Source organism: Dama dama, chromosome 15, assembly GCF_033118175.1.
Source record: "Dama dama isolate Ldn47 chromosome 15, ASM3311817v1, whole genome shotgun sequence".
NCBI lineage: Eukaryota > Metazoa > Chordata > Mammalia > Artiodactyla > Cervidae > Dama > Dama dama.
Genome location: NC_083695.1, coordinates 30,933,931 through 30,956,581, shown reverse-complemented (window position 1 = coordinate 30,956,581; position 22,651 = coordinate 30,933,931). Strand labels below are relative to the sequence as shown.

Below are 22,651 nucleotides of genomic sequence, written 5' to 3'. Positions count from 1 at the left end.
AAGCAAAGGTAAGAGTTGACCCGATAGGTGTTCAGGGGTGGGCATTCTGTCCCAGCTTTTTGGAGTCTCTGGCTGGGGTTAATCCTGGTCTAGAGTCCTAGTGCCCATAAGGTGGCAGCAGAGAGTGCCCATTGGAACTGGGAGTGGTTGCCAAGTCTGGCTTTGAGCTGGAAGGATTCCCCAACCTGGGACTTTGAGAAAACAGATTGCAGATCCTGCACCCTACTGGAATCCCTGGGAGGGGATCCCGCCCAGAGTTGAGAGTCATTCGTATCATTAACATGTAGAAAGGAAGACAGAACAGGCATGAAGGCCAACCCCTCTCTTTCTGTCCTTCCTTCCAGGTTGACATCTTCCTCCATTGAGACCTGGCAGACCTTGTCACTACTGCCTGTGGTTGATGAGGGTAGGGGTGGGGAGGTTAGGCATCACCAGTCTGAGGTTGCCTGCCCTCAGGGTGGGGCAGCCTTCCTGAAGAACTGGATAGGAAAGTTTACTATCCCTTCTCCCATCCCCCCTGAGTTCTCCAGTATTTCAGGACCTGGGCCACCTGTCAGAGCGCCCCTGAGCCAGCAGAGGGATAGAGGTCAGGCAGTTTCAAAGTCAGTCAGATCCGGGTTTGAGTACGGACGTGATCTTTCACTATCTCATTAGCTCTGTGATCTTGGGCAAGTCCCTCAAACGCTAAGTCTCCATTCCTTCCATCGTACAGTGGAAGCAGGGAATCCATCTGCCATGATGTGGGATCCCCATGAAGATGAGAGAATCCGTGAGACGTGCCTAGCACAGCACCTGGCATGTCCTAGACATTCAATAAATGGGGACTTTCCTGGTGGCTCAGTTGATAAAGAATCTGCCTGCAATGCAGGAGACCCAGGTTCAATCCCTGGGTGGGGAAGATCCCCTGGAGAAGGAAATGGCAACCCATTCCAGTATTCTTCCCTGGAGAATGTCATGGACAGATGAGCTTGGTGGGCTACAGTCCACATGGTTACAAAGGGTCCGACATGACTGAGCATCTGAGCATCTGCTCTGTCAGGCTCACAGGGCTGTCTGTGGGGCTGCACACGGGGGCAGAAGGCTGTCTGAATGAGGCCAAATGGGGTACAAGCATGAGGGGGAGAGAAAGCCTCATAAATATGAATCCCAGCACAGAGAGAGTGGGATGCTTGACCCCGGCTTTGCTCAGCTTCCCCAGGACGCTGCTGTCCTTTCTGGACGCCCTGAGGTTTTTTGGTTGTCTCTCTCACTCCCTATCCTGAGCCACATCCCCACATGCAGCACGCTTAGGAGCCCGTGCAAACCTGCAACATCTCATGCCAGAAAGTCCCTGGGTGAGCTCTGAGGCCCCTGCTGGGGCAGTCCTGGGCTTGCTGATCCAGACTGATGGCTGCAGTGACAGAAGTCCCGAGGAATAAGGAAGGAGATGGGGGCAGGGCTGAAGCTTGTGCGATTTGAGGGGGGGGTGGTACCTGTGCCTTTTCAAGGGAGGTTGGGGGGGGCTCTCCCGAGGGGGTGGCCAGAGTCCTGGGGTCCCAGGGTAAGGGTGACCCCGAGCTGAACCAGCCCTAGCCCCTCGGGCACTGTCCTTGGGCTGCCAGTGCTCCTTTTGACAAAGTCTGGAGCCTGCTGTCTCCAAGCACTGTGTGAGGGCTTTCCCCCAACTCTGGTTATCTTTCACCATGCAAGAGAACGTCCGGAACTCTGCTCCGAGAGCTGACTCGGAAACAGCTCCACACTGGCTGGCCCATAGGGAGAGGCAGACACTCCTCGAACAGCCACCTGGAAGCTCTGCTCCCCCCCACCACTTACCGTGGTCACGTCAGAGTCTGGAGGGGTCATCTCCACCAGGTTGATGTAGTAGGGAGCGTCCTTCCAGGTGGGGTGGTTGTCATTGATGTCCAGGAGGGTGATGTTCACCTGTGAAGCCACAAGGGGCACTGTGGGATGCACCTAGCTGAGCTGTGCAAGGACAGTGCCCATGCTGGGGACTCACTCAGATGCCTATTGGCACCATGGCACTAATTCCACCAGCTCCACCCACTTTGGGGGCCTCAGGAGAGATCCTGGGCTTTCAAGGACAGGAGGGGGCCTAGACCTTTCAGGGAGCTTAGGTGTTGTCCCATTAGGAGACAGAGGAATGGATGAAATGATCCCTGAAATGGTCCCTACAACCTGGGATGCATTCTGTCCACCCCGAGTCTTGGCTGAAGGTGACTGACAGGGTGTGGGAGGTTTGCGGTGGGACATCTGATAGGATCCACAGAGTTTCCCCTTTTAGTCTCAGCTACAAGCCAAGCAATTTCTCCGCTCACCTGCCACCCAGGTAAATTATTTATAGAATTCTGAGTCCTATTAGCAGGGCCTCTCATGACTGAATAGAGCACCGGGGATTTTTCTGCCAAGTGGCTGGCCAGGTGACAGTCCCCCCAGCCCCTCTGGCTGGGTAAGAATGGGGGCAGCTGCTGGGGATCGGGTGAGGGCTGAGGAGAGGGGGCTCCAGATGGATTGCAAGAGAGCACACGAGGATAAGGAGGGGAGTGGCCGGAGCGGCCTGTCAGCTGCTCTTCCTGCTTCCTGCCCCACAGCATGAATGTCTCACCCCACCCTCCTCTGCAGCAATTGCAGCAAAGAGCTCAGTTAGGACCCTCTAATGGCTCTCCTCTAGCTTCTACTCTCAGAGGCAGGAAGGCCTTGGGTGGGGCTCTGGGCTTCATGGGTCCTACCTGCTCATGGGAGGGAAACCTGGGCATCATTTCTCAGCACAGCAAGGGAGGGGTGGGTGGTGACAGGCCCCCAGGAACCCTCAGGGCCCTGCCTCCTGCTCTGAGCCGCTCTTCCTGGCAGTCCTTCCTCCTGTTTCTTGGCTGGTGCCAGGGCAGGGAGGGAGTTATGGGGCTCATGCCTTCTGCCCAGCTGGTCTTCGGAGGCAGGAGAGAGTATTTGCTCTTCCTGAGCACCCCCATGTCCCAGGTGGGAATGTCTGTCTTCCCCTAGCTGTGAAGGCCCCAGGGCTGACCTTGGCTGACAACGAAAGGGTACTTGCCACCCTCCCTCCATGCCCACAAGGCCTCACACTGCCTCAGTACACAAGTGTCCAGGGGCCCAAGTGATACAAGCTGAAGATGAGCTGGAGGCGGCAGCCTGGCTGGCAAGTGGGGAGCTAGGGGCAGGGGCTGGCTGAATGCTCACAGTGGCGATGCCGGTTTTCTGGTTGTGGCCCACGCCCCCGTCCACTGCCCGGACGATGAGGATGTACTCAGACTTGGTCTCACGGTCAAGCAGGGAGGTGGTGGTGATTTCACCTGCAATAAGAGAAGGGTGCGTGAGAGATGGTTTGGGTGGGCCAGGGAGGGAATGGGGAAGGAGGGAGAGAGCACAGCGTGAGAGAGATGCTTGCAAGATCAAGTGACCTGTGTGAATCGGGGGTGGTGAGATGCTCCTCACAGGGCACAGCAGCCATGACTTGGGAACCTGAATCCCAGAGCTGGGCATTGTAACCCTAGGAGGAGGAGGCATGTTCAGATGCGGGAAATCGAGACAGATTACGGGATTAGGGGCTGGAAACAGGGCAGGAGAGTCATTTGGCCTCAAGCTCAGTCACAAAGGACCTCTCACTTAGGCTGCGGACATTACCTCACTGGCTTGATCACCTGGAACTAGTTACCTAAATCCCCTGTGCCTCAGTTTCTCCATCTGGTTAAAAAGGAACAATAATAGGGCCCATCTCATAGGCTTGATATGGGATTAATTTAGTTCCAAATTAGAGAGGCACCTGGCACTGTTTATTCATTTGGTTATAGAAATACAACAACAGGACTGAAACACGCTGAGTGTTTCACGCATGTTCCAACTCGTGGCTCATTCTAGACAGCTCAACCTATAATGGGTTGAGATTTAATATTAATAGCTATAAAATAGTTTCCTTAATTACCTTGTACGTAACAATGCTTTGAATTTTTTAGTGTATAAATAAGTTATTCTATTAAATATAAACATTTAAAATAGACCATAATCTTTGTTGGGTCAGAAAGATCCCCTGGAGAAGGAAATGGCAACCCACTCCAGTATTCTTGCCTGGGAAATCCCGTGGACAGAGGAGGCTGGCGGGCTACAGTCCATGGGGTTGTGAAAGAGTCGGACACGACTGAGTGATTAAACCACCACATTATCTTTGTCAGTCTGTTTTTGGCTTTTCTTTGTGTTTTGGTATAACTAAAATATGGAAGTCACTTGGTAGTGGTGTTACAGTAAATGTTTGACAACTGGATCCCCAAGGGAAAAAAAGGGCATTTGCCGATTTCCCTGGTTATAAATATTCCCACCAGGGCCCATTTGAAGCTACCCACTTGGTAGCACTGAACTTGGAGCTGGGAAGAGATGTACATAACTGGTTCTCATGAGCAGGCATGAGGCAGCACAGTCCAGCTTCAGTGCGGTCTGGCGACCGGGCCATGTACCATCTCACGAGGGCCACTGGAAAGAGCCAGTGCTCTGGGGACAGTGAAGTCCAGGTGTCACTTCTGATGACTGCTCTTTCCAGGAGCTTAGCCTGGGAAAGCTAATTAATTTCTTTGAGCCTCAGTTTTTTCATCTAAAAGAGATTAGAATGCTTCCAAATCAGAGCTTTCTAAGGATTAAATAACTATAGGTGAAGTTTCTAACATTCAGAAAATGCTCATTTCCTTCCAAGGGACTGTGAGGGTCCTCCAAGGGCAAGGACTGTGTGCTATCCCCGTTGGTTGAGCTGTGTGACCTGGGGTGGGTTACTTAATTTCTCTGTGCTTGGTTTATTCTACCACAATATAAGGGAGCTGGGCCAGTGGTCCCTAGGACCCTTCCACTCTCATATTTCCGCTTCCTGCCATGATAAGGAAGCTGGGGTTGGGGGCCAGGGCACTGAAGGTGCTGAGGCCAGGAGCAAAAGCCTGGCAATCATTTGCCTGCCAAGCCACACTCCGTACTGGGGTTCTTGTCAATTAATTGGCAGGGCGAGGAAGAAATTAATCTCTAAAAAGTTTTAAACATGAACTTGTCGGTATGATAGATGGCTCCTCCTGTCTGGGAAATTAGATCCAATTAAGGCCACCTTTGTGGAGTGGGCCTGGCTAATTTGACCAAGGCGCTCAGAGGAAAACGCTTACGCCTTTGGAGCTGAAGGAGTCATGTTAAGGCAGTAAGAAAATGTCCAAGTCATTATTAAAGACCCCAGGGTAGAGATGGAGTCCCTGACTGGGGAGGCAGGGTAGGTGCTGAAAGGTCAGTGTGCCCGCCACTGTATCTGGGGGTGGCACACGGCTCTACAGAACAGAGTGCTGAGAGTTTGGGCTCTGGAGTCAGAAGTTCAGGCTCTGTGAATCCTGAGTCCAGTGATTTAACCTCTCCTCTAACTCAATTTCCTTGTAAGGAAAACGGGGATGACGTGAAGCTAAGACCTGTCTCAGAGTGGTGGTGATGTTGGTCAGAGCACTTAGAACAGTGCTGAGTGCCTGGTTAATATTCCTTAATGATATTACTCTGAGCTCCCCAGACTTCCTGAGGGTGGAGGCTCCTGAGAGGACAGAGGGAGGCACCGGCTTTGTCAGAGGTAGAACAGGAGGTGCAGGGTGGCCCTGGATGTGTTAAGTCTTTGTACACGTCAGCACCAGCCATCTGCTCCCTGAGCTTCCAGGAAAGTGGGGTGAAGTAGGGTGAAAGAGACTGAAGGCAGACCTGGAGCACGGAGGCACAGATAATGGGAAGACTAGATGCCCTGCTGGGCCGCTGAGCGCCCATGGAAAGGATGGCCAGTGTCCATCAAAGATTCCTGCTCCCTTCCCAGGCCAGAATGATTGCTGGAGAGGAGCTGCCAGGCCAGGGACTATGATGTTCCCCAAGCCTTCCTTGCATTTATCAGGGCCATTGCCTGGTTCTGGCCAATAGGATGTGGGCACAAGTGATGTCTGTTACCTCCAGGTCTGACCCATAAACATCTCCTTGCACAATATCCCACATTCCCTTTTCCCTTCTGCAGTGACCCTGGAGCCACAACATGGACGGAGTCTGGATCCCCGAATCACCATATGGAAGACTGTCCACCAAACATAGCACTGGACTGCTGTGTTTATGTTAGATGTTCAATTGCGTTAAGCCACTGAGGTTTCAGGGTTGGCCTGCTCAGCATCTACAAGTTCCCTTACCTAATACACAAAGAAGAACTTGGAAGTGGGGAGCCTTGCACATCCAGTGAGCTGACTTGGAACCCCATGAGGCTGAGGCCATGTCTTATTCCATCCTGTTTCCCCAGCACCCAGCACAGCACCTAGCGGGTAACAGGCCCCTGCTGACAGCTGAGTGAAGGTATGAATGAGTGTTCAGAGGCCTCTCATTCCTTTCCAACTTCTGATTTAGAAGTCTGGGGTGTCTTGCTGCTTTTTTCTGCCCTGCTTCCCTCCCAGCCTCAAGGAGGACAGAAAGCTGGAGGGAGGCATATGGAGAAATGAAGAAGAAAGGAGAGTTATACGGGCTGAGCAGGGAGCTGAGGAGGGGGCCTCAGGGTGGAAAGACCAAAGAAAATAATGCTAACAACCTAACTTAGTCAGTACTCACTGTGTGCCAGGGACAACTCCAAGTTCTCTGTGATGACTCACTGAATTCACACAACAGCCCTAGTATGTGTATCCTCTGTAGGTGGGGAAACTGAGGCACACTTCATGTTAGAAACAGGAGCCAGGATTTGAGAATGAGGTCAGCCACTGAGACACTTAGGCTTGAAGAAAGTTGTCCTTGAAGAGCAGTGGTTTAGCCAGATAATTGTGAAATGGAACATATTTAAACCTAACATGACTCTTCACCACTGAAAGACATTCTTTGCTGAATGAATTCACATTTTGATCTTTTTTTTTTTTTTTAAGATCAGTAATCTCACCCGGATATTTTAGGGATAAAGCCAAGTGCTCCATACTGGTGTGCTCAGGAGACTCTGGCCCTGAGGACGGTCCCCGGGCTGGGTATGGAGCACCAGCTGAAGGTGCAGAGGACCAGGGCTCACCTGAGCGGGCATTGATCCGGAACTGGGAAGAGCCCTCCAAGGAGTAGATGATGGACTCCTGGCCATACTCCCGGGAGCGGTCCAGGTCTGTGGCATTCAGGAACAACACCGTGGCTCCTTCCGGGAGACAAAAGGAGTGGGGTCTGCTCACCCTGGGCTCACAGCCCCAGGCGCTGGGAGCAGGACAGGGCACAGGAAGTGGAGGAGACCTCAGAGGGCAGGAGGTCTGCCCCAGGGGCCATCCAGGGATGACAGTGGGCTCCACCACCTGCTCCTGTGGCCCAGATTCCTGGGCGGTGTGGAAACAAGGCTCCATGGGAGGGAGTGGAGCCTGGGAGGGGTCAGGCCCACCCCCTTCCTGCCCCAGCTCAGTCCTGGTCCAGCCCCAGAGTACCCCACTGCCCCACCCCATCCCTCCCTGACTGGCCACCACAGTAAATGAGCTCAGAATGGTCAGCTTCAACTTTGACTCAAAAAGAAATGAAGCTCCATATTAAATTACTCTACATTTATTGTATTCAATTTTTGTCTTATTTTATCTTGCTCACAAGGAGAATTTGTAAGGGTTTTTATTTTCTCTTTACTGCCCAGTTAAGGCCCTCAACCTTCATCTCTGTGAAACCCTGGGTCAGGGGTTCAGCCTTTCCAGTGGCCTGTCCAGACTCTGAGGGCAGTCTTTCCTACAGCCATGCCCCCCAGGGCTTCCGGCTCCCTCCTTCCAGCTCTGGCAGGGTGGTGAGAAGGGTCGGTGTGTGGCCTTCTAGAGTCACCATGCCCTGGCTGGAATCTGGTGGGACCTCTGGCAAATGCCTTACTTTGTCTGAGCCTTAGCTTCTTCCTCTGTAAAATGGGTATAACTATAAAACCTGACTTGTTGGGTGGCTGGTGAGGATCCCACGGGATAAAACAGGCGAGACACAGGTCTGACCCATGTCTGACCACGGTATCTATCATGCCGGTGAATCAACAGTCCCTGGAGGTGTGAGGGCCGGGCAGGGGGGTGTGGACAGTCAGGTCTTTCTGGGTCCCTTTGGGTAGCCGTGGGGCCTCTGATCTGACTCCTAGTCCTGTCCTGATAGAAGCACAGGCAGCTTTGCCCTGATACACGCCTTTATCCCAGTACACTCAACGTGGAAGAGGATTAAGTGCAGGTGAAGGCCTCTCCTTGTCAGAGTCTCTGGGGACAGAGGGGAGTGCGGGGGGCTGCTTCAGCTGTGGTGTTCTCCAGGGGGTGCCTGAGACTGGCATGTGGCAGGTGGGCTGGGCCCAGCTTGGGCCCTGTCCAGCAAATCATCAGACCCCAGGTGGGTACCTTTAGAAGGTCTCTTCAGAACGCCTGGCAGTGCCAGGGAAGGTTACCTCTGGTTCCAGCTGCTCCCTGACTCCTCTGCTATCTCTGACTCTAGGTATCCCTGACTCCTATGACTGTCCCTACTCCGGCTGTCAGATTCCAGCTGTCTCCTGGCTCCTCCGGGTGACCCTGACCCCTCCAGCTGCTGTAGCAATTCCTGACCTGGCTCTCCCCCACGGAACATCCACTCGGGGTGTAAGGGTAAAGCTTCTGGCCTGCTCTGAGGACAGCTCAGGTTCCTGGGAGCCTGAGTGTGGAGCCAGTGGCTCTGGGTCTGCAAGGTGGGCCCTGGCACTTGAGATGCGGCCCAGGGAGGAGCCTCCCATTCTCTCCTCACCTAGGAACACACGCTATCCTCCAGGGCGACCCCTTCAGCCATCACGGGCCCTGGGACTGGCCTCACACCCTGTAAACCCGGAACTTTCTGAGCACTCTTGTTTACCTGAGGTTGCTGAATTAATCCTCGGTCATTATTCTTTTCCCTGAAGGAAAACTAGCTACAGGGGGTGCAGGGACCAAGCGTCCAGCAGAGTGTCCACACATAGTCGGTGCTCTGGAAGAAACTGCCGGCTAGTGGACAACCACACATCTCCAGAGGTTCCACTTGTGGGAAACACAGGGAGGACAGGGGCCTCTGGCATTTGTGTGCAAGGTCAGACCTGCACCCTGACCTGGCCTGCTGTGTTTGCTGGCCTCCCTGACCTGGGCCATACCTGCCATGATGTTCTCCACCACAGAGACGAAGTAGGCAGGCTTGCTGAAGGTGGGAGGATTGTCATTCTCATCCTGGAAAGAAAATGCACAGGCTTCAGGAACCAGGGAGGCAGTCTGGACTGGTCACTGCAGGGAGGCTGGACACGGCTGGCACCAAGGAGCTCTGCTGACCTGTGTGTCATGGAGCCAGGTGGGGTGTCACGAGGCAATCAGGTGACCCTCCAGCTGGGCTACAGTTCACAGTGGCAGGACAGGCCTTGGAGAGACTTGTGGGAGTCGAGAACAGATGGTGATGGCCGGAGTGATGGAGAATGAGGCGCCAGTTGGGACTGCCCGTAACTCCCAGTTCACCTGGCTCTCCTGTTAGTCTCCCAGCTGAACTCCAAGTTCACTCCAGTTCTCTCAACCTCAGCTCATCAGCCCCACACTTGGACCTTCCCATCCAGCTCCACCAGCTAGTAGAAGGTTCCAGGAACCCTCCTATCAATGTTCACCCTCTTAGAAATGAAGGGAGAAAGGAATATCTCAGCCCAGAAGATACTGAAGTATGCAATGGCAGGTAGGGGGCTCCCAGAGCTGGAATTCCAGACCCCTCAGCACACACGCAAGAACAGCAGCACCTCCACCTGCTTGAGCAAACCTGGTCCAGAACCCCCAGCTCCAGTTCTGGAGCAATCCCTCCTCAGGCCCAGCCTGCACCAGTGGCCAGAAGAAGGTTCTAGGTCAATGAGTTGAGCCAGCAGGGCGGGGCCTGGGCCCCAGCCTCTTCCTGCTCCCAACAGCTCCTCCAATCAGGAGGACTTTCCTACCCTTCAAGACTCTGGTCCTCAGTACTCACCAACCACTTTTGCAATCACTCAGCGAGAGTTCCTCCTTGTTTCTTCTTGGAGGAAGCCTCGCTGGCCCACATGGCTCGTGGTGCCTTCCCCCCTTCCCCAAGAGCCCAGCATGGAGCTCAGGGGGTAGACTGGGTGGTAGCCCCCCGGGGAGTCTGTAGGTTTCAGCTCTCAGTGATGCAGACTCCCAGGGGCCCACTTCTCCCCTGGACTGGGAGCCCTCTGGGGGAAAGGCTCCTGTAGTGAGTCACTCTGCTGGAGTCACTCACTTCCGGCTGAGCAAACAGGAAGAAGGAGGTGGCCTGGACACAACATTAGAAATCAACTATTTGATAAGGTAAATTTAAAAAATAAATTAGAAAGGAAGGAGACGGCCTGATATCTGGCTGTCCACCCCTTGGGACTTCAGAGGCTCCCATCCTGCTGGGATTGCGGTGCCCAGAGTGTACTGCTCTTGTTCCCTAATCTGGCCCCTGGCTCTGGACCACACACAGTGGTTCCCACTGACCTGTCCCTCTCCCCAGCCTCAGAGAAATGGCAGCGTGAGACCCCACCTGATGTCTGATGCCCAGCAGCATGCCTGGTCATCCCTGGTGTGGGCACGAGTGCCCCATATATGTATATATTTAAGCCTTCTGCTTGGCTGCACGGAATGGCGCGGAGAATGTCAGTGACAGAGCATGAGGCAGAAACTTATTAGCGCTGATATTTCCCCGGATCCTGGTGCTACATTCGCTATTAGTTCTAATTCAGCGGCTCCTTCCACAAAAGCTTATTGTCCCCTAATGGGAAATCTACAAACCGAGTTTGACTTCTTTATTAAAAACCAACAAGCAGTGGATGAAAAGGAATCACCTGGCCCCCACGCCCGCCCCCTCCTTGCACAGCCCTGTCGCCTTGATCTGCCTCTCCCCACCCCCAACCTGAGCAGTAAATGCTGCCATCAACTCCTTCATCTCTACTGGGGCTTTTTTTTTTTTTTTCTGTTGAGTGAAAATCCCTTTGGAAGAGGGAGGAGGCAGCTCAGCCAAGTGACAGCTACTTAAAAATCACCCACATGAAAAACCAACCCAGAGGCGGTGACCTTTTCAAGTGTGGTCCTTAGACACAAGTGACTGCACGGTCCCAAAGCTCTGCTCAAGAGATGATGCTCACTCACAGTCAAGGTGGTACCTGTCTTTGTTACCAGATCTGCCCTGTTGCCATGGGCCAGGGCAGACCCAGAAGGGAAGTACAGGGTCCCTGCTGACCTGCGTGACAGTTGTGAGGAAATCTGAAAATAGCGCCCCATCTGTTGGACTGCGGTGGCTCCAGGCCAGGGCACGTGCTGGCTTGCTGAGAGGACAGCGGCCAAGTAGACTGCTGCCCTCCCTTGCCCCTGGACATGGAGACCCCCCACTCCCTCAGGGAGGGAGGCAGAGGCTGCTGGTCACTCTTCTATTCACAGTAGATAAAAGATCAGTTCTGTCTCTGGGCCATTCACTTCCTGATCCAGCTCCATGTGAGGGTTGAGGCAAAAAGAGAGAGAGGCTCTTCCCAGGTCCTTTCTTAGCTGACCACAGGTTGGGAAGCAGGTTGGGATTTGGGGCAGTCCCTGGGATTCAGGATCCCACAAGGGCAGATTTTTGAAGGCCCCGCTACTCAAAGAGTGGTTCCCTGGCCAGAAGGATCAGTGTCTAATGGGGGCATGTAGAAATGCAGAGCCTCAGCCCTTCCCCAGATGTGCTAAGTGAGAATTTGCATTTTAAGAAGACACCTGGGGAATCCACATGACCTTTGAGGCACACTGGTCTCAGTCACATGAAGACTGGGATGTCCAAGCCTCCAAGCCTAGCAGTGTGGTGGGTAGAACATGAGCTCAGGAGTCAGACTGGTCGGAGTTCAAATCTTGGCAAACGAGGACTGGAGGTAAATTCAAATGCCACTTACCAGCCAGAAAGCGAGGAAGGCACTGGTGACCTTGCACCAGCTATGGTCCCTCCCTGAACCTCGTCTGCAGAATGGGATCGAGAGAGCCTGTGTAACGTGAAAGCAGCTGGCATAGCACGAAGCTCAAGAAGTTTGAATTTCCATTTGGTCAATGCTATGTGCCCATACCTGGGTAGCATGGAACACCTCAACTTGTTTCCCTAAACCTCCCCTACTCTCACCCTCTTTCACATCTGTTTCCAAAAAGTCTAGAGCAGGTCCTTCTCTGCCCAGCTGAATTCCCTGGAACTCGCTATGCATTAGAGAGCCTGGTGTATCGATGCTGCCACTGGAACACGTCCGTCTCACCAGCAGTAAGATGGCCCATGTTACTGGAGTCAAGTACCGCCTACATGATCATGCTTAATCTTCACGACAGTATCATGAGGCAGTACCATGAGGATCCCCACTCTTTAATGAGGAAACTGAGGTTCAGAGAGGAAAAGAATCCCAGGTCACATGGCTAGAGGGTGGCAGAGCTGAGTGTCAAAGCCTTATGCCTCCCAAGCCATGCTCCTCTCTCTATTCAGTGTCCCTTTGTGGGGGAGCAGGATTCATAGTCACCTTCATATCCCTCCTCAGTCTCTACTGCACAGCACACACAGGAAGAATTCACTGCTTGCTTGAGCAGAGCAGGATTCTGATTGACAGTGTTGGTGGTGGTGGAGGGACTGGTCAAGTGTGGCCAAGATTAAGGGGGTACTGGGGGCTGTGATCAGGGTCAGGGCCATGCAAGCAAGAATACCAGGATGTGGTCAGGATTGGTAGCAAGTGCACCCAACTTCTCCGCTCTTAGTTTTGGGTTTCAGGTGGGTGGTCTCAGGTTAAAGGCAGGCATGCTTTTGGGTTTTTGAGGATCTCCTTCTGGCCACCCCTTGGAGGCTGAAGTGTCAGATGAAGGTCCTAGACTCTGCCCTTCCATTTCCTGGATCTGGTTCCATAGAGCCTCTCTGTCCCCTGCTCCCCCTAAATGCTGCTCCCACACGCCCAGATGCAAGGTTCCTCCAGCCATCACCCTAGACTTTTCCATCACTGCCCACCCCATCGTATTCTGTAAGCAAGTGGGGTCCCCTGCCCAGGACTAGCCCTGGAGGCTCAATCTTGGGTTGAGAGGATGAGGCTCGATAAAGCCAGGTGTGAGGCAGCACCAGGGGATGTTGGCAAACCAGCTGGGATAGGAAGGTCATCCGGCAACCTGCCTGCTGAGCCTTTGTCAAATCACAGCAAATCTCCTAACCTGACAATCTGATCAAATCCTCCTGGAGCCGGTAATGCACTGACTCTCCCATCAGCATGTGTTCACCGTCTCCGCAGGCAGCAGGCTTTATGGGATGGGGGTGGGTGTCTGGGCCGGGGCGGGGGGTGGCGGGAAGGCCCACTGGCCTGGTGTCAGACCATGATCTGCATCCCTGGAATCGCTGGGGGAGTTGTGTGGGGCCAATGAACCAGCGTGGAGATGGATTCAGTGACTGATAATTTCAGACACGGAAAGCACTAAGGTGTGCTTGATATTCGTGTCAGACAAGCTGTGGTTTGGTTTCAGGCCCCTTTAGATCTTCAGAGGAATGGAAAAAGGAAGTGAAGAAGAAAGAGGGGCCCAGAGAGAGACAGAAGAGAGAAGATGACCTTCTAGGAATTCCCTTGAACTTCACGGAATGTGGCTATAAATGAAGGAACACAGGACATTACCTCCCTGCATGAGCCCCAGCTCCTGTTCCACCCCAGAGGGAGTCCTGAGGCTCCGAAATGAAATTAGAGCAGGACCATCAGGCTATCCTTGGGTCCCAGGGTCCTGTGCCTTCCCTGGCCGAGCGGGGAGGCAGTTTGCTAGGGGACAGCCTTTGGGACAGTCTGAGTAATGCTCTGAGCTGTGGGGACAGCCAAGGACATGGGGATACAGGGTTTTAGCAGGGCTCCAACACTCTGGGAGCACACTCACTACCCCATTCCCCAGAATAGCAAGGCCAGTACACCCCTGGGTACTTACAAACACCTCAATGGTGACAGAGATAGTGCTGTTCAGAGGGGGGTTGCCAGCGTCCTTGGCCATGACGGTCAGATAAATCAGCCCATTGGGTATCTGTTCATAATCCAGGGGGCGGCTCACGCTGATCACTGAAATGACAGGACAGGCCCCAGGCCCTCTGTAAGCAGACTTTACATGCCCATCTGGCCGGGGCTCCCCTTTGGGCAGAGAGGGTGTGGCTGGCTCAGCCTGGTTTTTCCCTCCTGCCTGTGAACTCCCAGAGCCTCATGGACTTGACTGAGGTTTACTGACTACTTGATCTGTGCCAGGCCCACTGTTGAGTCCAGCAGGTGGCAACTATTTCAGGGGTAATGTAAGCCCCACTTTACAGATGAGGAAAGCAGGCTCAGAGAGGTTCAGTGTCTTCCCCAGAGACACACTGCACATGCCTGGACTCTTACCTTTTTCTTTCATGCTAAGCCATTGATTTTCAGTTTTGGGAGGGAAGACACACTGGCTTGGGAGTGTGGGCATGGGTAGTCTGCAAAGGTATTACCTACAATATTAAACTGCCACTTTCTATTTGGTAAACAGAAAAACAATTACCACTTTAGTAATATAAAACCCAAGGAGGGTTCTTCTTGCTGAGAAAGTGGTGAGGTGTGAGGGTGGGCAGAGGTGTGGGACTGCTCAGCTTTTAAAAGGGGGACACAGGTCTTATAGAGGTCCTTAGGCTGTAGCATCCTGAGCCAGGATGCAGCTTCTGCAGGTATGTGTCTCTGACACAACTGTGGGGTAGGAGAAGGAGTGAGTGCCACACTCAGAATCACCCAGTGCCCCTCTGCTCTGTCTTGGGGACACTGAGCTCATCTTCCAGCATTAGGGAAGCTTCGCAGAGGAGAGGACATCCAAATGATCTTAAAGCTAGCCAGAGGTAAAAGGGAAGCAGGGCAAAGGGATCGGGAGGAACGGCTTTCCCAGAGGAAGGAGCAGACTCTGCAAAGACACAGAAGTGGCCCCTGTCAGGGGAGAGGGTGCAAGTGGTCCTTAGAGGTTGGACTCTGGTGGGGAGGCAGGTGCTGAAAGGCCACCAAGAGCCAGATCACAAGGGCCTGCCTGGACAGTTTTGCTGTGTGACTTTAGCAAATCGCCCTGTCTTTGGGCCTCAGAAGAAAAACAAGTGGTCTCTTGGGATCTTGGAGCTGGAGGTTATTGCTGCTATTTCCTTCCTGGGCTTCTGGGATCAGGACCCACAGTGGGGCAAGTTCCAGAGTATGGAACTGTGCCTGGCCGGGCAGGGAAAGGCTATCGCCAGGAAGGGCTGGGCAGTAGCCACAGCAGGCCCAAATATGATGGGGAAGCTCAGCTAGTAAGCCTCTCCACACCTCACACACACCGCAGATCTGCCCAGACACATTTTCTTAATAGAGACCCTACTCATGGTGGTAACTTAAGCCCAGCTGGCCACAAAACTAAGATTCAAAGATCTGGCTGATTGGAGACACAGATCTTGAGCCTATGAAAAGGTGACTCCATGCCATATGCTGCTTCAGATGACAGGAGCTGTGAGGCAGCTCCCCAAGTGGTCCAGGGTGTCTGGGAGGCAGAAGGGCTCCCTCCTGAGAGAGGTGTGAAGTGCAGCCCTGTTCCCACCTGTTGACCCTCCTCCCCAGGCGGGGCCCTCATTCCTGCACATACCACCATAGCCTTCATACATGCTGATGTCGAAGTAGCTGCCAAAGGCGGAGGCATTGACAATGCTGTAGGTGATCTGGTTGTTGGGAGGCGAGTCTTCATCCGTTGCCTGGAAGAAGATGATGAACAGGGCCCGTGAGCTTTCAGTGACACTGGGGCCAGAAGAGGGTGGGAGGAAGGAAGGGCTGGCCCCTCTCTGAGTGCCCTTCTCTGGGTGATCCAGGCCCTCCTTGTCCCTGAGTTGGAGGTTACCCTCTGGCTCCCAGCAGACACACATGATGTAGGGGTGTGGAGGCATCCTGGAGAACCTAGAGGGCAGGCTGAAGGCCGAGAGGAAATAGAGGAAATCTGGGCCTTATCCAGAGGATGAAAAAGGTCCTACCACACCTGGCATGACCATCACCTAGACCCCTAGCCCCAGCTGGACCTTCCTATGCATGGAGGCCTTCCCTGACCTCTGGACTGGGTTAGGTCCTGTGCTGGACACCCCATTAGTCTCCTTCCTGATTATAGTTTCTTGTCTACTTTCTGCCTTCCTTGCCCAGACTGTCAGCTCCAAGTGAGAAGGAACTTTGTTTCTTGACTGCAACTGATACCTAGAGCTCAGCCCAGTGTTTGGACACAGCAGATATCTAATAAGTGCAGGTTGCATGAATGCAAAGAGAGAAGACGACACTTGGAACGGGGTCAGGTATCCTCCTCCTCCTTGATTCTCTCTGGTGTGGCTGCATTAATTAGCTCTTTCCAAACGTCTCTGACCCTAGGAGCCTCCAGGGGCCTCCCTCTGGTCTGCGTGTAAGAGGAGCTGTGCAGGGAGGTGGGGGCAGGGTCCACTGGGGAGCCACGGCCATACTGGCTGGGCACGTGGTCATGCCTTCTGTGTGTCCCCCAGGCCCACCTCTTCCACCTTGCCTTATCCCTGCCTCCTTCAGAAATAAGTTCTAATTGGAGGCTCTGGGTCCTGTCACTCTGGGTCGGCAGAGTGAGGAAGGGGCATGAGATGTTAAGAAGTTTCTGGTTACAGGTCACTGATGTATGGTGGAGGGACTCATTGCAGAAGGATGCTTGAAGCATGGAGTCCCAAATTCTGGCCCTGGCTCTCTACTAATTCACTGGGCCTGCCTCTCCCTTCCTGTTTCCCCTTCCACGAGCTGGGTTGTGCCCACGGTCTCTGGTGACTTCCAGCTGCAGCAGTTCCTGACTCTAGGCAATCACTAAAGGGTCTGGATGGGGGACCTTGCACAAGGAACTGCTTGGCACTCACCAAGGGAGATGGGGGATGGTGACTGGAGACCTAAAATCTAAGCCACAGCAGACACTAGTCTTACTCAGTAACCAGGGAAGTAAAGTGATGCTCAGAGGTGGGCCTGATACAGATCGAGAATGTGACCCCTGATCTGAGCAGAATCCTTTGTGGATGGGTGTCAGCACTCCTTGCAGTGGCTTCACAAAGGGGTAGTCAGGGAGATGGCAGAGAGACAGAGAAGGACAAGGGAAACAGACAGATCAAAGGTCACCCTGGCATCTTACCCGGAGTCGCACCAGCTGTGTGACGGAAGGCTCATTCTCTCTCAGGGCGCCCACATAGGCATCCTTTTGGAAGGTGGGCACGTTGTCATTGACATCCAACACGTTGATCCTGACCCGGCCTGTGGTCTCCTCACTGCCCCCGTCCCGGGCAATGACTGTCAAGGTGAAGCGCTGGATGAGCTCGTAGTCCAGTCTGGCAATCAGCATGATGAGTCCTGTGTCCTTGTCCAGAGAGAACCTGTGTCAGGCCGGGAGATGGAAGGGAAAGGACACCCTGGTTTAAAGCAGTTTGTGGATAAGGGCCTGCATTTACCAGCCTGTCCTTGCCCAAGGTGATCAACAGAGAGACATTAACAAAGTCTGAAATTTGCCTTCTGTGTCATTTTCCCTACATATGAAGAGCAGCTATGTTTAACAGGAGGTGGTGGGCAGGGATCAGGACCACATGAGAGATGAATGATGGTCACGTACTGAAAGGGCAGGAGTATGTGGATTTAATCAATGAGGAAACTTGGGCGGAATGATGCTCCTCTTGCTGTGGACAAGAGTTTCTGCCTACTGGAGATATTTAGATGTTATGGAACTGCAATGGTCAGAAATTCTTAAAACTGATACCACAGAAGTACAAAAGATTATTAGTGACTACTAAGAAAAATCATGTGCCAACAAACCGAACAGTCTAGAAGAAATGGATAAATTCCTAGAAACACACAGACTACCAAGACTAAATTATGAAGAAATAGAAAGTCTGAACACACTGGTTACTGGTAAGGAGATAAACCCAATAATCAAAAATCTCCCCCAAGCAAAAGTCCAAGACCAGGTGGCTTCACTAGTGAACTCTATCAAAAATTTGAAGAACAATCAATTCCAATCCTTCGCAAACTCTCTCTCAAAAGAGAAGAGTAAGGAATACCTCCAAATTCACTTTATGAGTCCAGCATTACTCTGATACCAGAACCAGATAAAGACAACACAAGAAAATTACAGGCCAATATCCCTGATGAACAAAAATGCAAAAACCTCACAAAACATTAGCAGATCAAATTCAACAGAACATTAAGAGGATCATACACCATGATCAGGTGGGATTTATTCCAGGGATGCAAAGATGGTTCAACATCTGCAAATCAATGTGACACATGACACTAACACAGTGAAAGATCGTATCACATGATCATCTCAATAAACACAGAATAAGGGCTTCCCTGGTGGTCTAGTGGTTAATAATCCACCTGCCAATGTAGGAGACATAGGTCCAATCCCTGCTCTGGGAATATCCTACATGCTGCGTAGCAACTAAGCCCATGTGCCACAACTACCAAGCCAGTGCTTTAGAGCCCATGAGGCACAACTACTGAGCCCACACTCTGTAACTACTGAAGCCTGTGCTCCTAGAGCCCATGCTCTGCAATAAGAGAAGCCACTGCAACAAGAAGCCCATGCACCACAATGAAGAGTAGCTCCTGCTCACCACAACTAGAGAAAGCCCGTGTGCAGCAATGAAGACCCAGAACAGCTGAAAATAATAAATAAATCTTCTTAAAAAACACAGAATAAGCATGTGAAAATATCTGGTACACATTTATTGATACCAACTGTCAACAAACTGGATATAGAGGAAAAGTGCCTCAAGATAATAAAAGCCATATGTGACAAGCTCACAGCTAACATTATACTCAATGCTGAAAATCTGGAAGCTTTTTCTCTAAGATCAGGGACAAGATAATGAAGCCCACTCTTGTCATTTTCATTCAACATAAAGGGATGACAGAGGATGAGATGGTTGGATGGCATCACCAACTCAATGGACATGGGTTTAGGTAGGCTCTGGGAGTTAGTGATGGACAGGGAGGCCTGGCGTGCTGCTGTTCATGGGGTCACAAAGATTTGGACACGACTGAGTGACTGAACTGAACCGAACTGAGTACTAGAAGTCATAGCTAGAACAATTAAGCAAGAAAAAAGAGGCATTCAAATCAGAAGAGAAGTAAAATTGTCACTACTTACAGATGACATGATATTATATGTAGAAAACCCAAATCACTTCACACACACAAAAAATGGTTAAAATAAAAGGAATTTGGTACAGTTGCAGGATACAAAATCAATATACAAAAATCTGTTCTGTTTCTTCATATAATAATGAACTATTAGGAAGAAAAATTAAGAAAAAGTTCCACTTACAATTGCACAAAAAACCAGTAAAACTCTGCCTAGGAATAAATTTAACCAAAGAGATGAAAAACCTACACACTGAAAAATATGACATTGATGAGAGAGACTGAAAAAGACAAATAAAAAGATAGTCCATGTTCATGGATTGAAAGAATTAATATTGCTAAAATGTCCATACTACTTAAAGCAATCTGCAGATTCAATGCAATCTCTATCAAAATTCCAATGGTACTTTTCACAGAAATGGAACAACAATCCTAAAATTTGTGTGGAGCCATAACAGAACCCCAGAGCCAAACTAAAATTGAGAAAATAGAACAAAGTTAGAGCCATCACACTCCCTGATTTCAAACTATATTACAAAGTTACAGGAGCCAAAACAGTATGGTATTGGCATAAAAGTGGACACATAGATCAGAGGAACTCTGGTCTGAAGTGCTGGGTGGAGGCGTCTGCCTGAGGTGCCCTATACATAGCAAGTGAAGCTAGATGAAACACAAGGAAAAGAAAAAAAATGTTCTTATTGGAAGACATGATGATGGAGTAGAAGGATGTGACCTTACCTCTTCTTACAAAAACACTAAAATCCATTTGAATCAGTTCTAATGAGATGGATGAAACTGGAGCCCATTATACAGAGTGAAGTAAGCCAGAAAGATAAAGACCAATAGAGTATATACTAATGCATATATATGGAATTTAGAAAGATGGTAATGATAACCCTATATGCAAAACAGAAAAAGAGACACAGATGTACAGAACAGACTTTTGGACTCTGTGGGAGAAGGCGAAGGTGGGATGGTTTGAGAGAACAGCATTGAAACATGTATATTATCAAGGGTGAAACAGATCACCAGCCCAGGTTGGATGTGTGAGACAAGTGCTTGGGGCTGGTGCACTGGGAAGACCCAGAGGAATTGGGTGGAGAGGGAGGTGGGAGGGGGGATCAGGATGGGGAATACATGGAAATCCATGGCTGATTCATGTCAATGTATGGCGAAAACCACTACAATAATGTAAAGTAATTAGCCTCCAACTAATAAAAATAAATGGAAAAAAAGAACACTAAAATCACAATTAACTGATGAACAACCATCAATAAAAAGAAGCTGGAACCTATCAAAAAGGATATCCTACATCCAAACACAAAGAAGTCACAACAAGATAGTAGGAGGGATGCAATTGTGGTAAAATAAAATCCCATACCTGCTGGATGGGTGACCCACTGGAAAATAATTAAATCATAGAAGTTCTCCCATAGGAGTGAAAGTTCTGAGCCCCACGTCAGGCTCTCCAGCCTAGGAGCTTGACAGTGGGAAGAGAGGCCCCAGAGAATCTGGCTTTGAAGGCTGGTAGGGTTTGATTGCAGAAATTTCAAAGGACTGGGGGAAATAGAAACTCCACTCATGCAGTATGCCTTCCAGGACCCAGGAAAAAAGTAGTGATCACGTAAGAGCCTGGGCCATACCTACCCGCTGGTATTGGAGGGTCTACTGTGAAGGTGGAGCCACTATGGCTTAATGCATGGACAAAGAAACTGGAGGCAGCAGTTCTGGGGAGTACTCATTGGGAGGCAGCCCATTTTCTCATTAAGGCCTGGCTCCAACCAAAAGCCTGCAGGTTCCAGTGCTGGGACACCTCAGACTAAATAACCAGCAATGTGGGGACACAGCCTCACCTGTTAGCATACAGGCGGCTGAAAGTCTTCATGACTTTCAGCAGTGTTAAAGAAGCTTGAAGCTATTATCTCTTCAAATATTTTCTCAGGCCCCACACAGCTGCCCTCTAAACACACCCCCTGACATGTTCCTGTCCACCAGAAGGACAAGATCCAGCTCCACCTGCCAGTGGGCAGGAACCACTTGCTCCCATCAGAAAGCCTGCACAAGCCTCTCAGACAGCCTTGTCCAACAGTGGGGCAGAAGGTGGAAGCAAGAAGAACTACAACCCTTCAGTCTGTAGAATAAAAACCGCAATCACAGAAAGTTAGACAAAATGAGACAGCAGAGGAATGCGTCCCAGATGAAGGAAAAAGATAAAATCCCAGAAGAACAACTAAGTAAACAGGAGATAGGCAATCTACCCAAAAAAGAACTCAGAGTAATGATAGTAGAGAGGTTCCTAGCTCTCAGAAAAATAATGGAGCCACAAATCAAGAAGACATAGGAAATGTTTAACAAAGACCTAGGAGAACTAAAGAACAAACAAACAGATGAACAATAAAATAGCTGAAATGAAAAACACACTAGAAGGAATCAATGGCAGAATAAAGGAGGCAGAATACAGATAATATGGAAGATAGAATGGTAGGAATCACTGCTATAGAACAGAATAAAGAAAAAGGACTAAAAAGAAATGGAGACAGTCTAAGAGACCTCTGGGACAACATTAAATGTACCAACATTGCATGATAGGGGAGCAAGAGAAGAGGAGAGAGAGAAGTGACCTGAGGAATATTTGAGGAGATAGTAGCTGCAAGCTTCTTTAACATGGGAAAGGAACTAGGCACCCAAGTCTAGGAAGCACAAAGAGTTCCAAAGAGGGGCTCTTTAGGAGTGTTTAAACCCAAAGAGGAAGACGCTGAGACACATTAGTAATTAAAATGGCAAAAATTAAAAACAAAGAAAAAATATTAAAAGTAACAAGAGAAAAGCAACAAATAACATACAGGGGAACTCTCATGAGTTTATCAGCTGATTGCTCAGTAGCAACTCTGCAGGCCAGGAGGGAGTGGCACAACATATTTAAAGTGCTAAAAGAGAAGAACCTACAACCAAGAATACTTTACCCAGCAAGGCTCTCATTCAGATTTAATGCACAAATCAGAAGCTTCACAGGCAAGTGAAAGTTAAGAGAGTTCAGCACCAACAGATACATTTTACAACAAATTCTAAAGGAAATTCTCTAGGCAGAAAAGGTCTAAACTAGAAGCAAAAAATTTATGAATGTGAAAACTCACCAGTAAAGACAAATATACAGAAAAAGGTAAGAAATCATCCACACACAAATATGGTATCAAAACCAAGCATGTGTGAGAATGCAGGATATGGGGAAAATATTTTCTTTTTCTTTTTTTTTTTTTTTTATTCCCAATCCCGATCCCCGCTCCCACCTCCCTCTCCACCCGATTCCTCTGGGTCTTCCCAGTGCACCAGGCCGGAGCACTTGTCTCGTGCATCCCACCTGGGCTGGTGATCTGTTTCACCATAGATAGTATACATGCTGTTCTTTTGAAATATCCCACCCTCACATTCTCCCACAAAGTTCAAAAGTCTGTTCTGTATTTCTGTGTCTCTTTTTCTGTTCTGCATATAGGGTTATCGTTATCACCTTTCTAAATTCCATATACATGTGTCAGTATGCTGTAATGTTCTTTATCTTTC

The 22,651-nt window shown here is 50.5% G+C and overlaps 1 protein-coding gene across 1 annotated transcript in view; it reads right to left on the bottom strand.

Moving 5' to 3' along the window:
• LOC133070081 (cadherin-23-like) overlaps nucleotides 1–22,651 on the bottom strand; it is a 305,887-nt gene that overhangs the window by 32,374 nt on the left and 250,862 nt on the right. The window contains exons 15-21 of the mRNA XM_061161746.1: nucleotides 17,091–17,328; nucleotides 15,564–15,669; nucleotides 13,887–14,014; nucleotides 9,095–9,167; nucleotides 7,031–7,147; nucleotides 3,193–3,305; nucleotides 1,813–1,920 (exon numbers count right to left, since the gene is read on the bottom strand). Coding sequence (XP_061017729.1) covers nucleotides 1,813–1,920; nucleotides 3,193–3,305; nucleotides 7,031–7,147; nucleotides 9,095–9,167; nucleotides 13,887–14,014; nucleotides 15,564–15,669; nucleotides 17,091–17,328 — 883 coding nt within the window. The remainder of the gene's footprint in view (nucleotides 1–1,812; nucleotides 1,921–3,192; nucleotides 3,306–7,030; nucleotides 7,148–9,094; nucleotides 9,168–13,886; nucleotides 14,015–15,563; nucleotides 15,670–17,090; nucleotides 17,329–22,651) is intronic.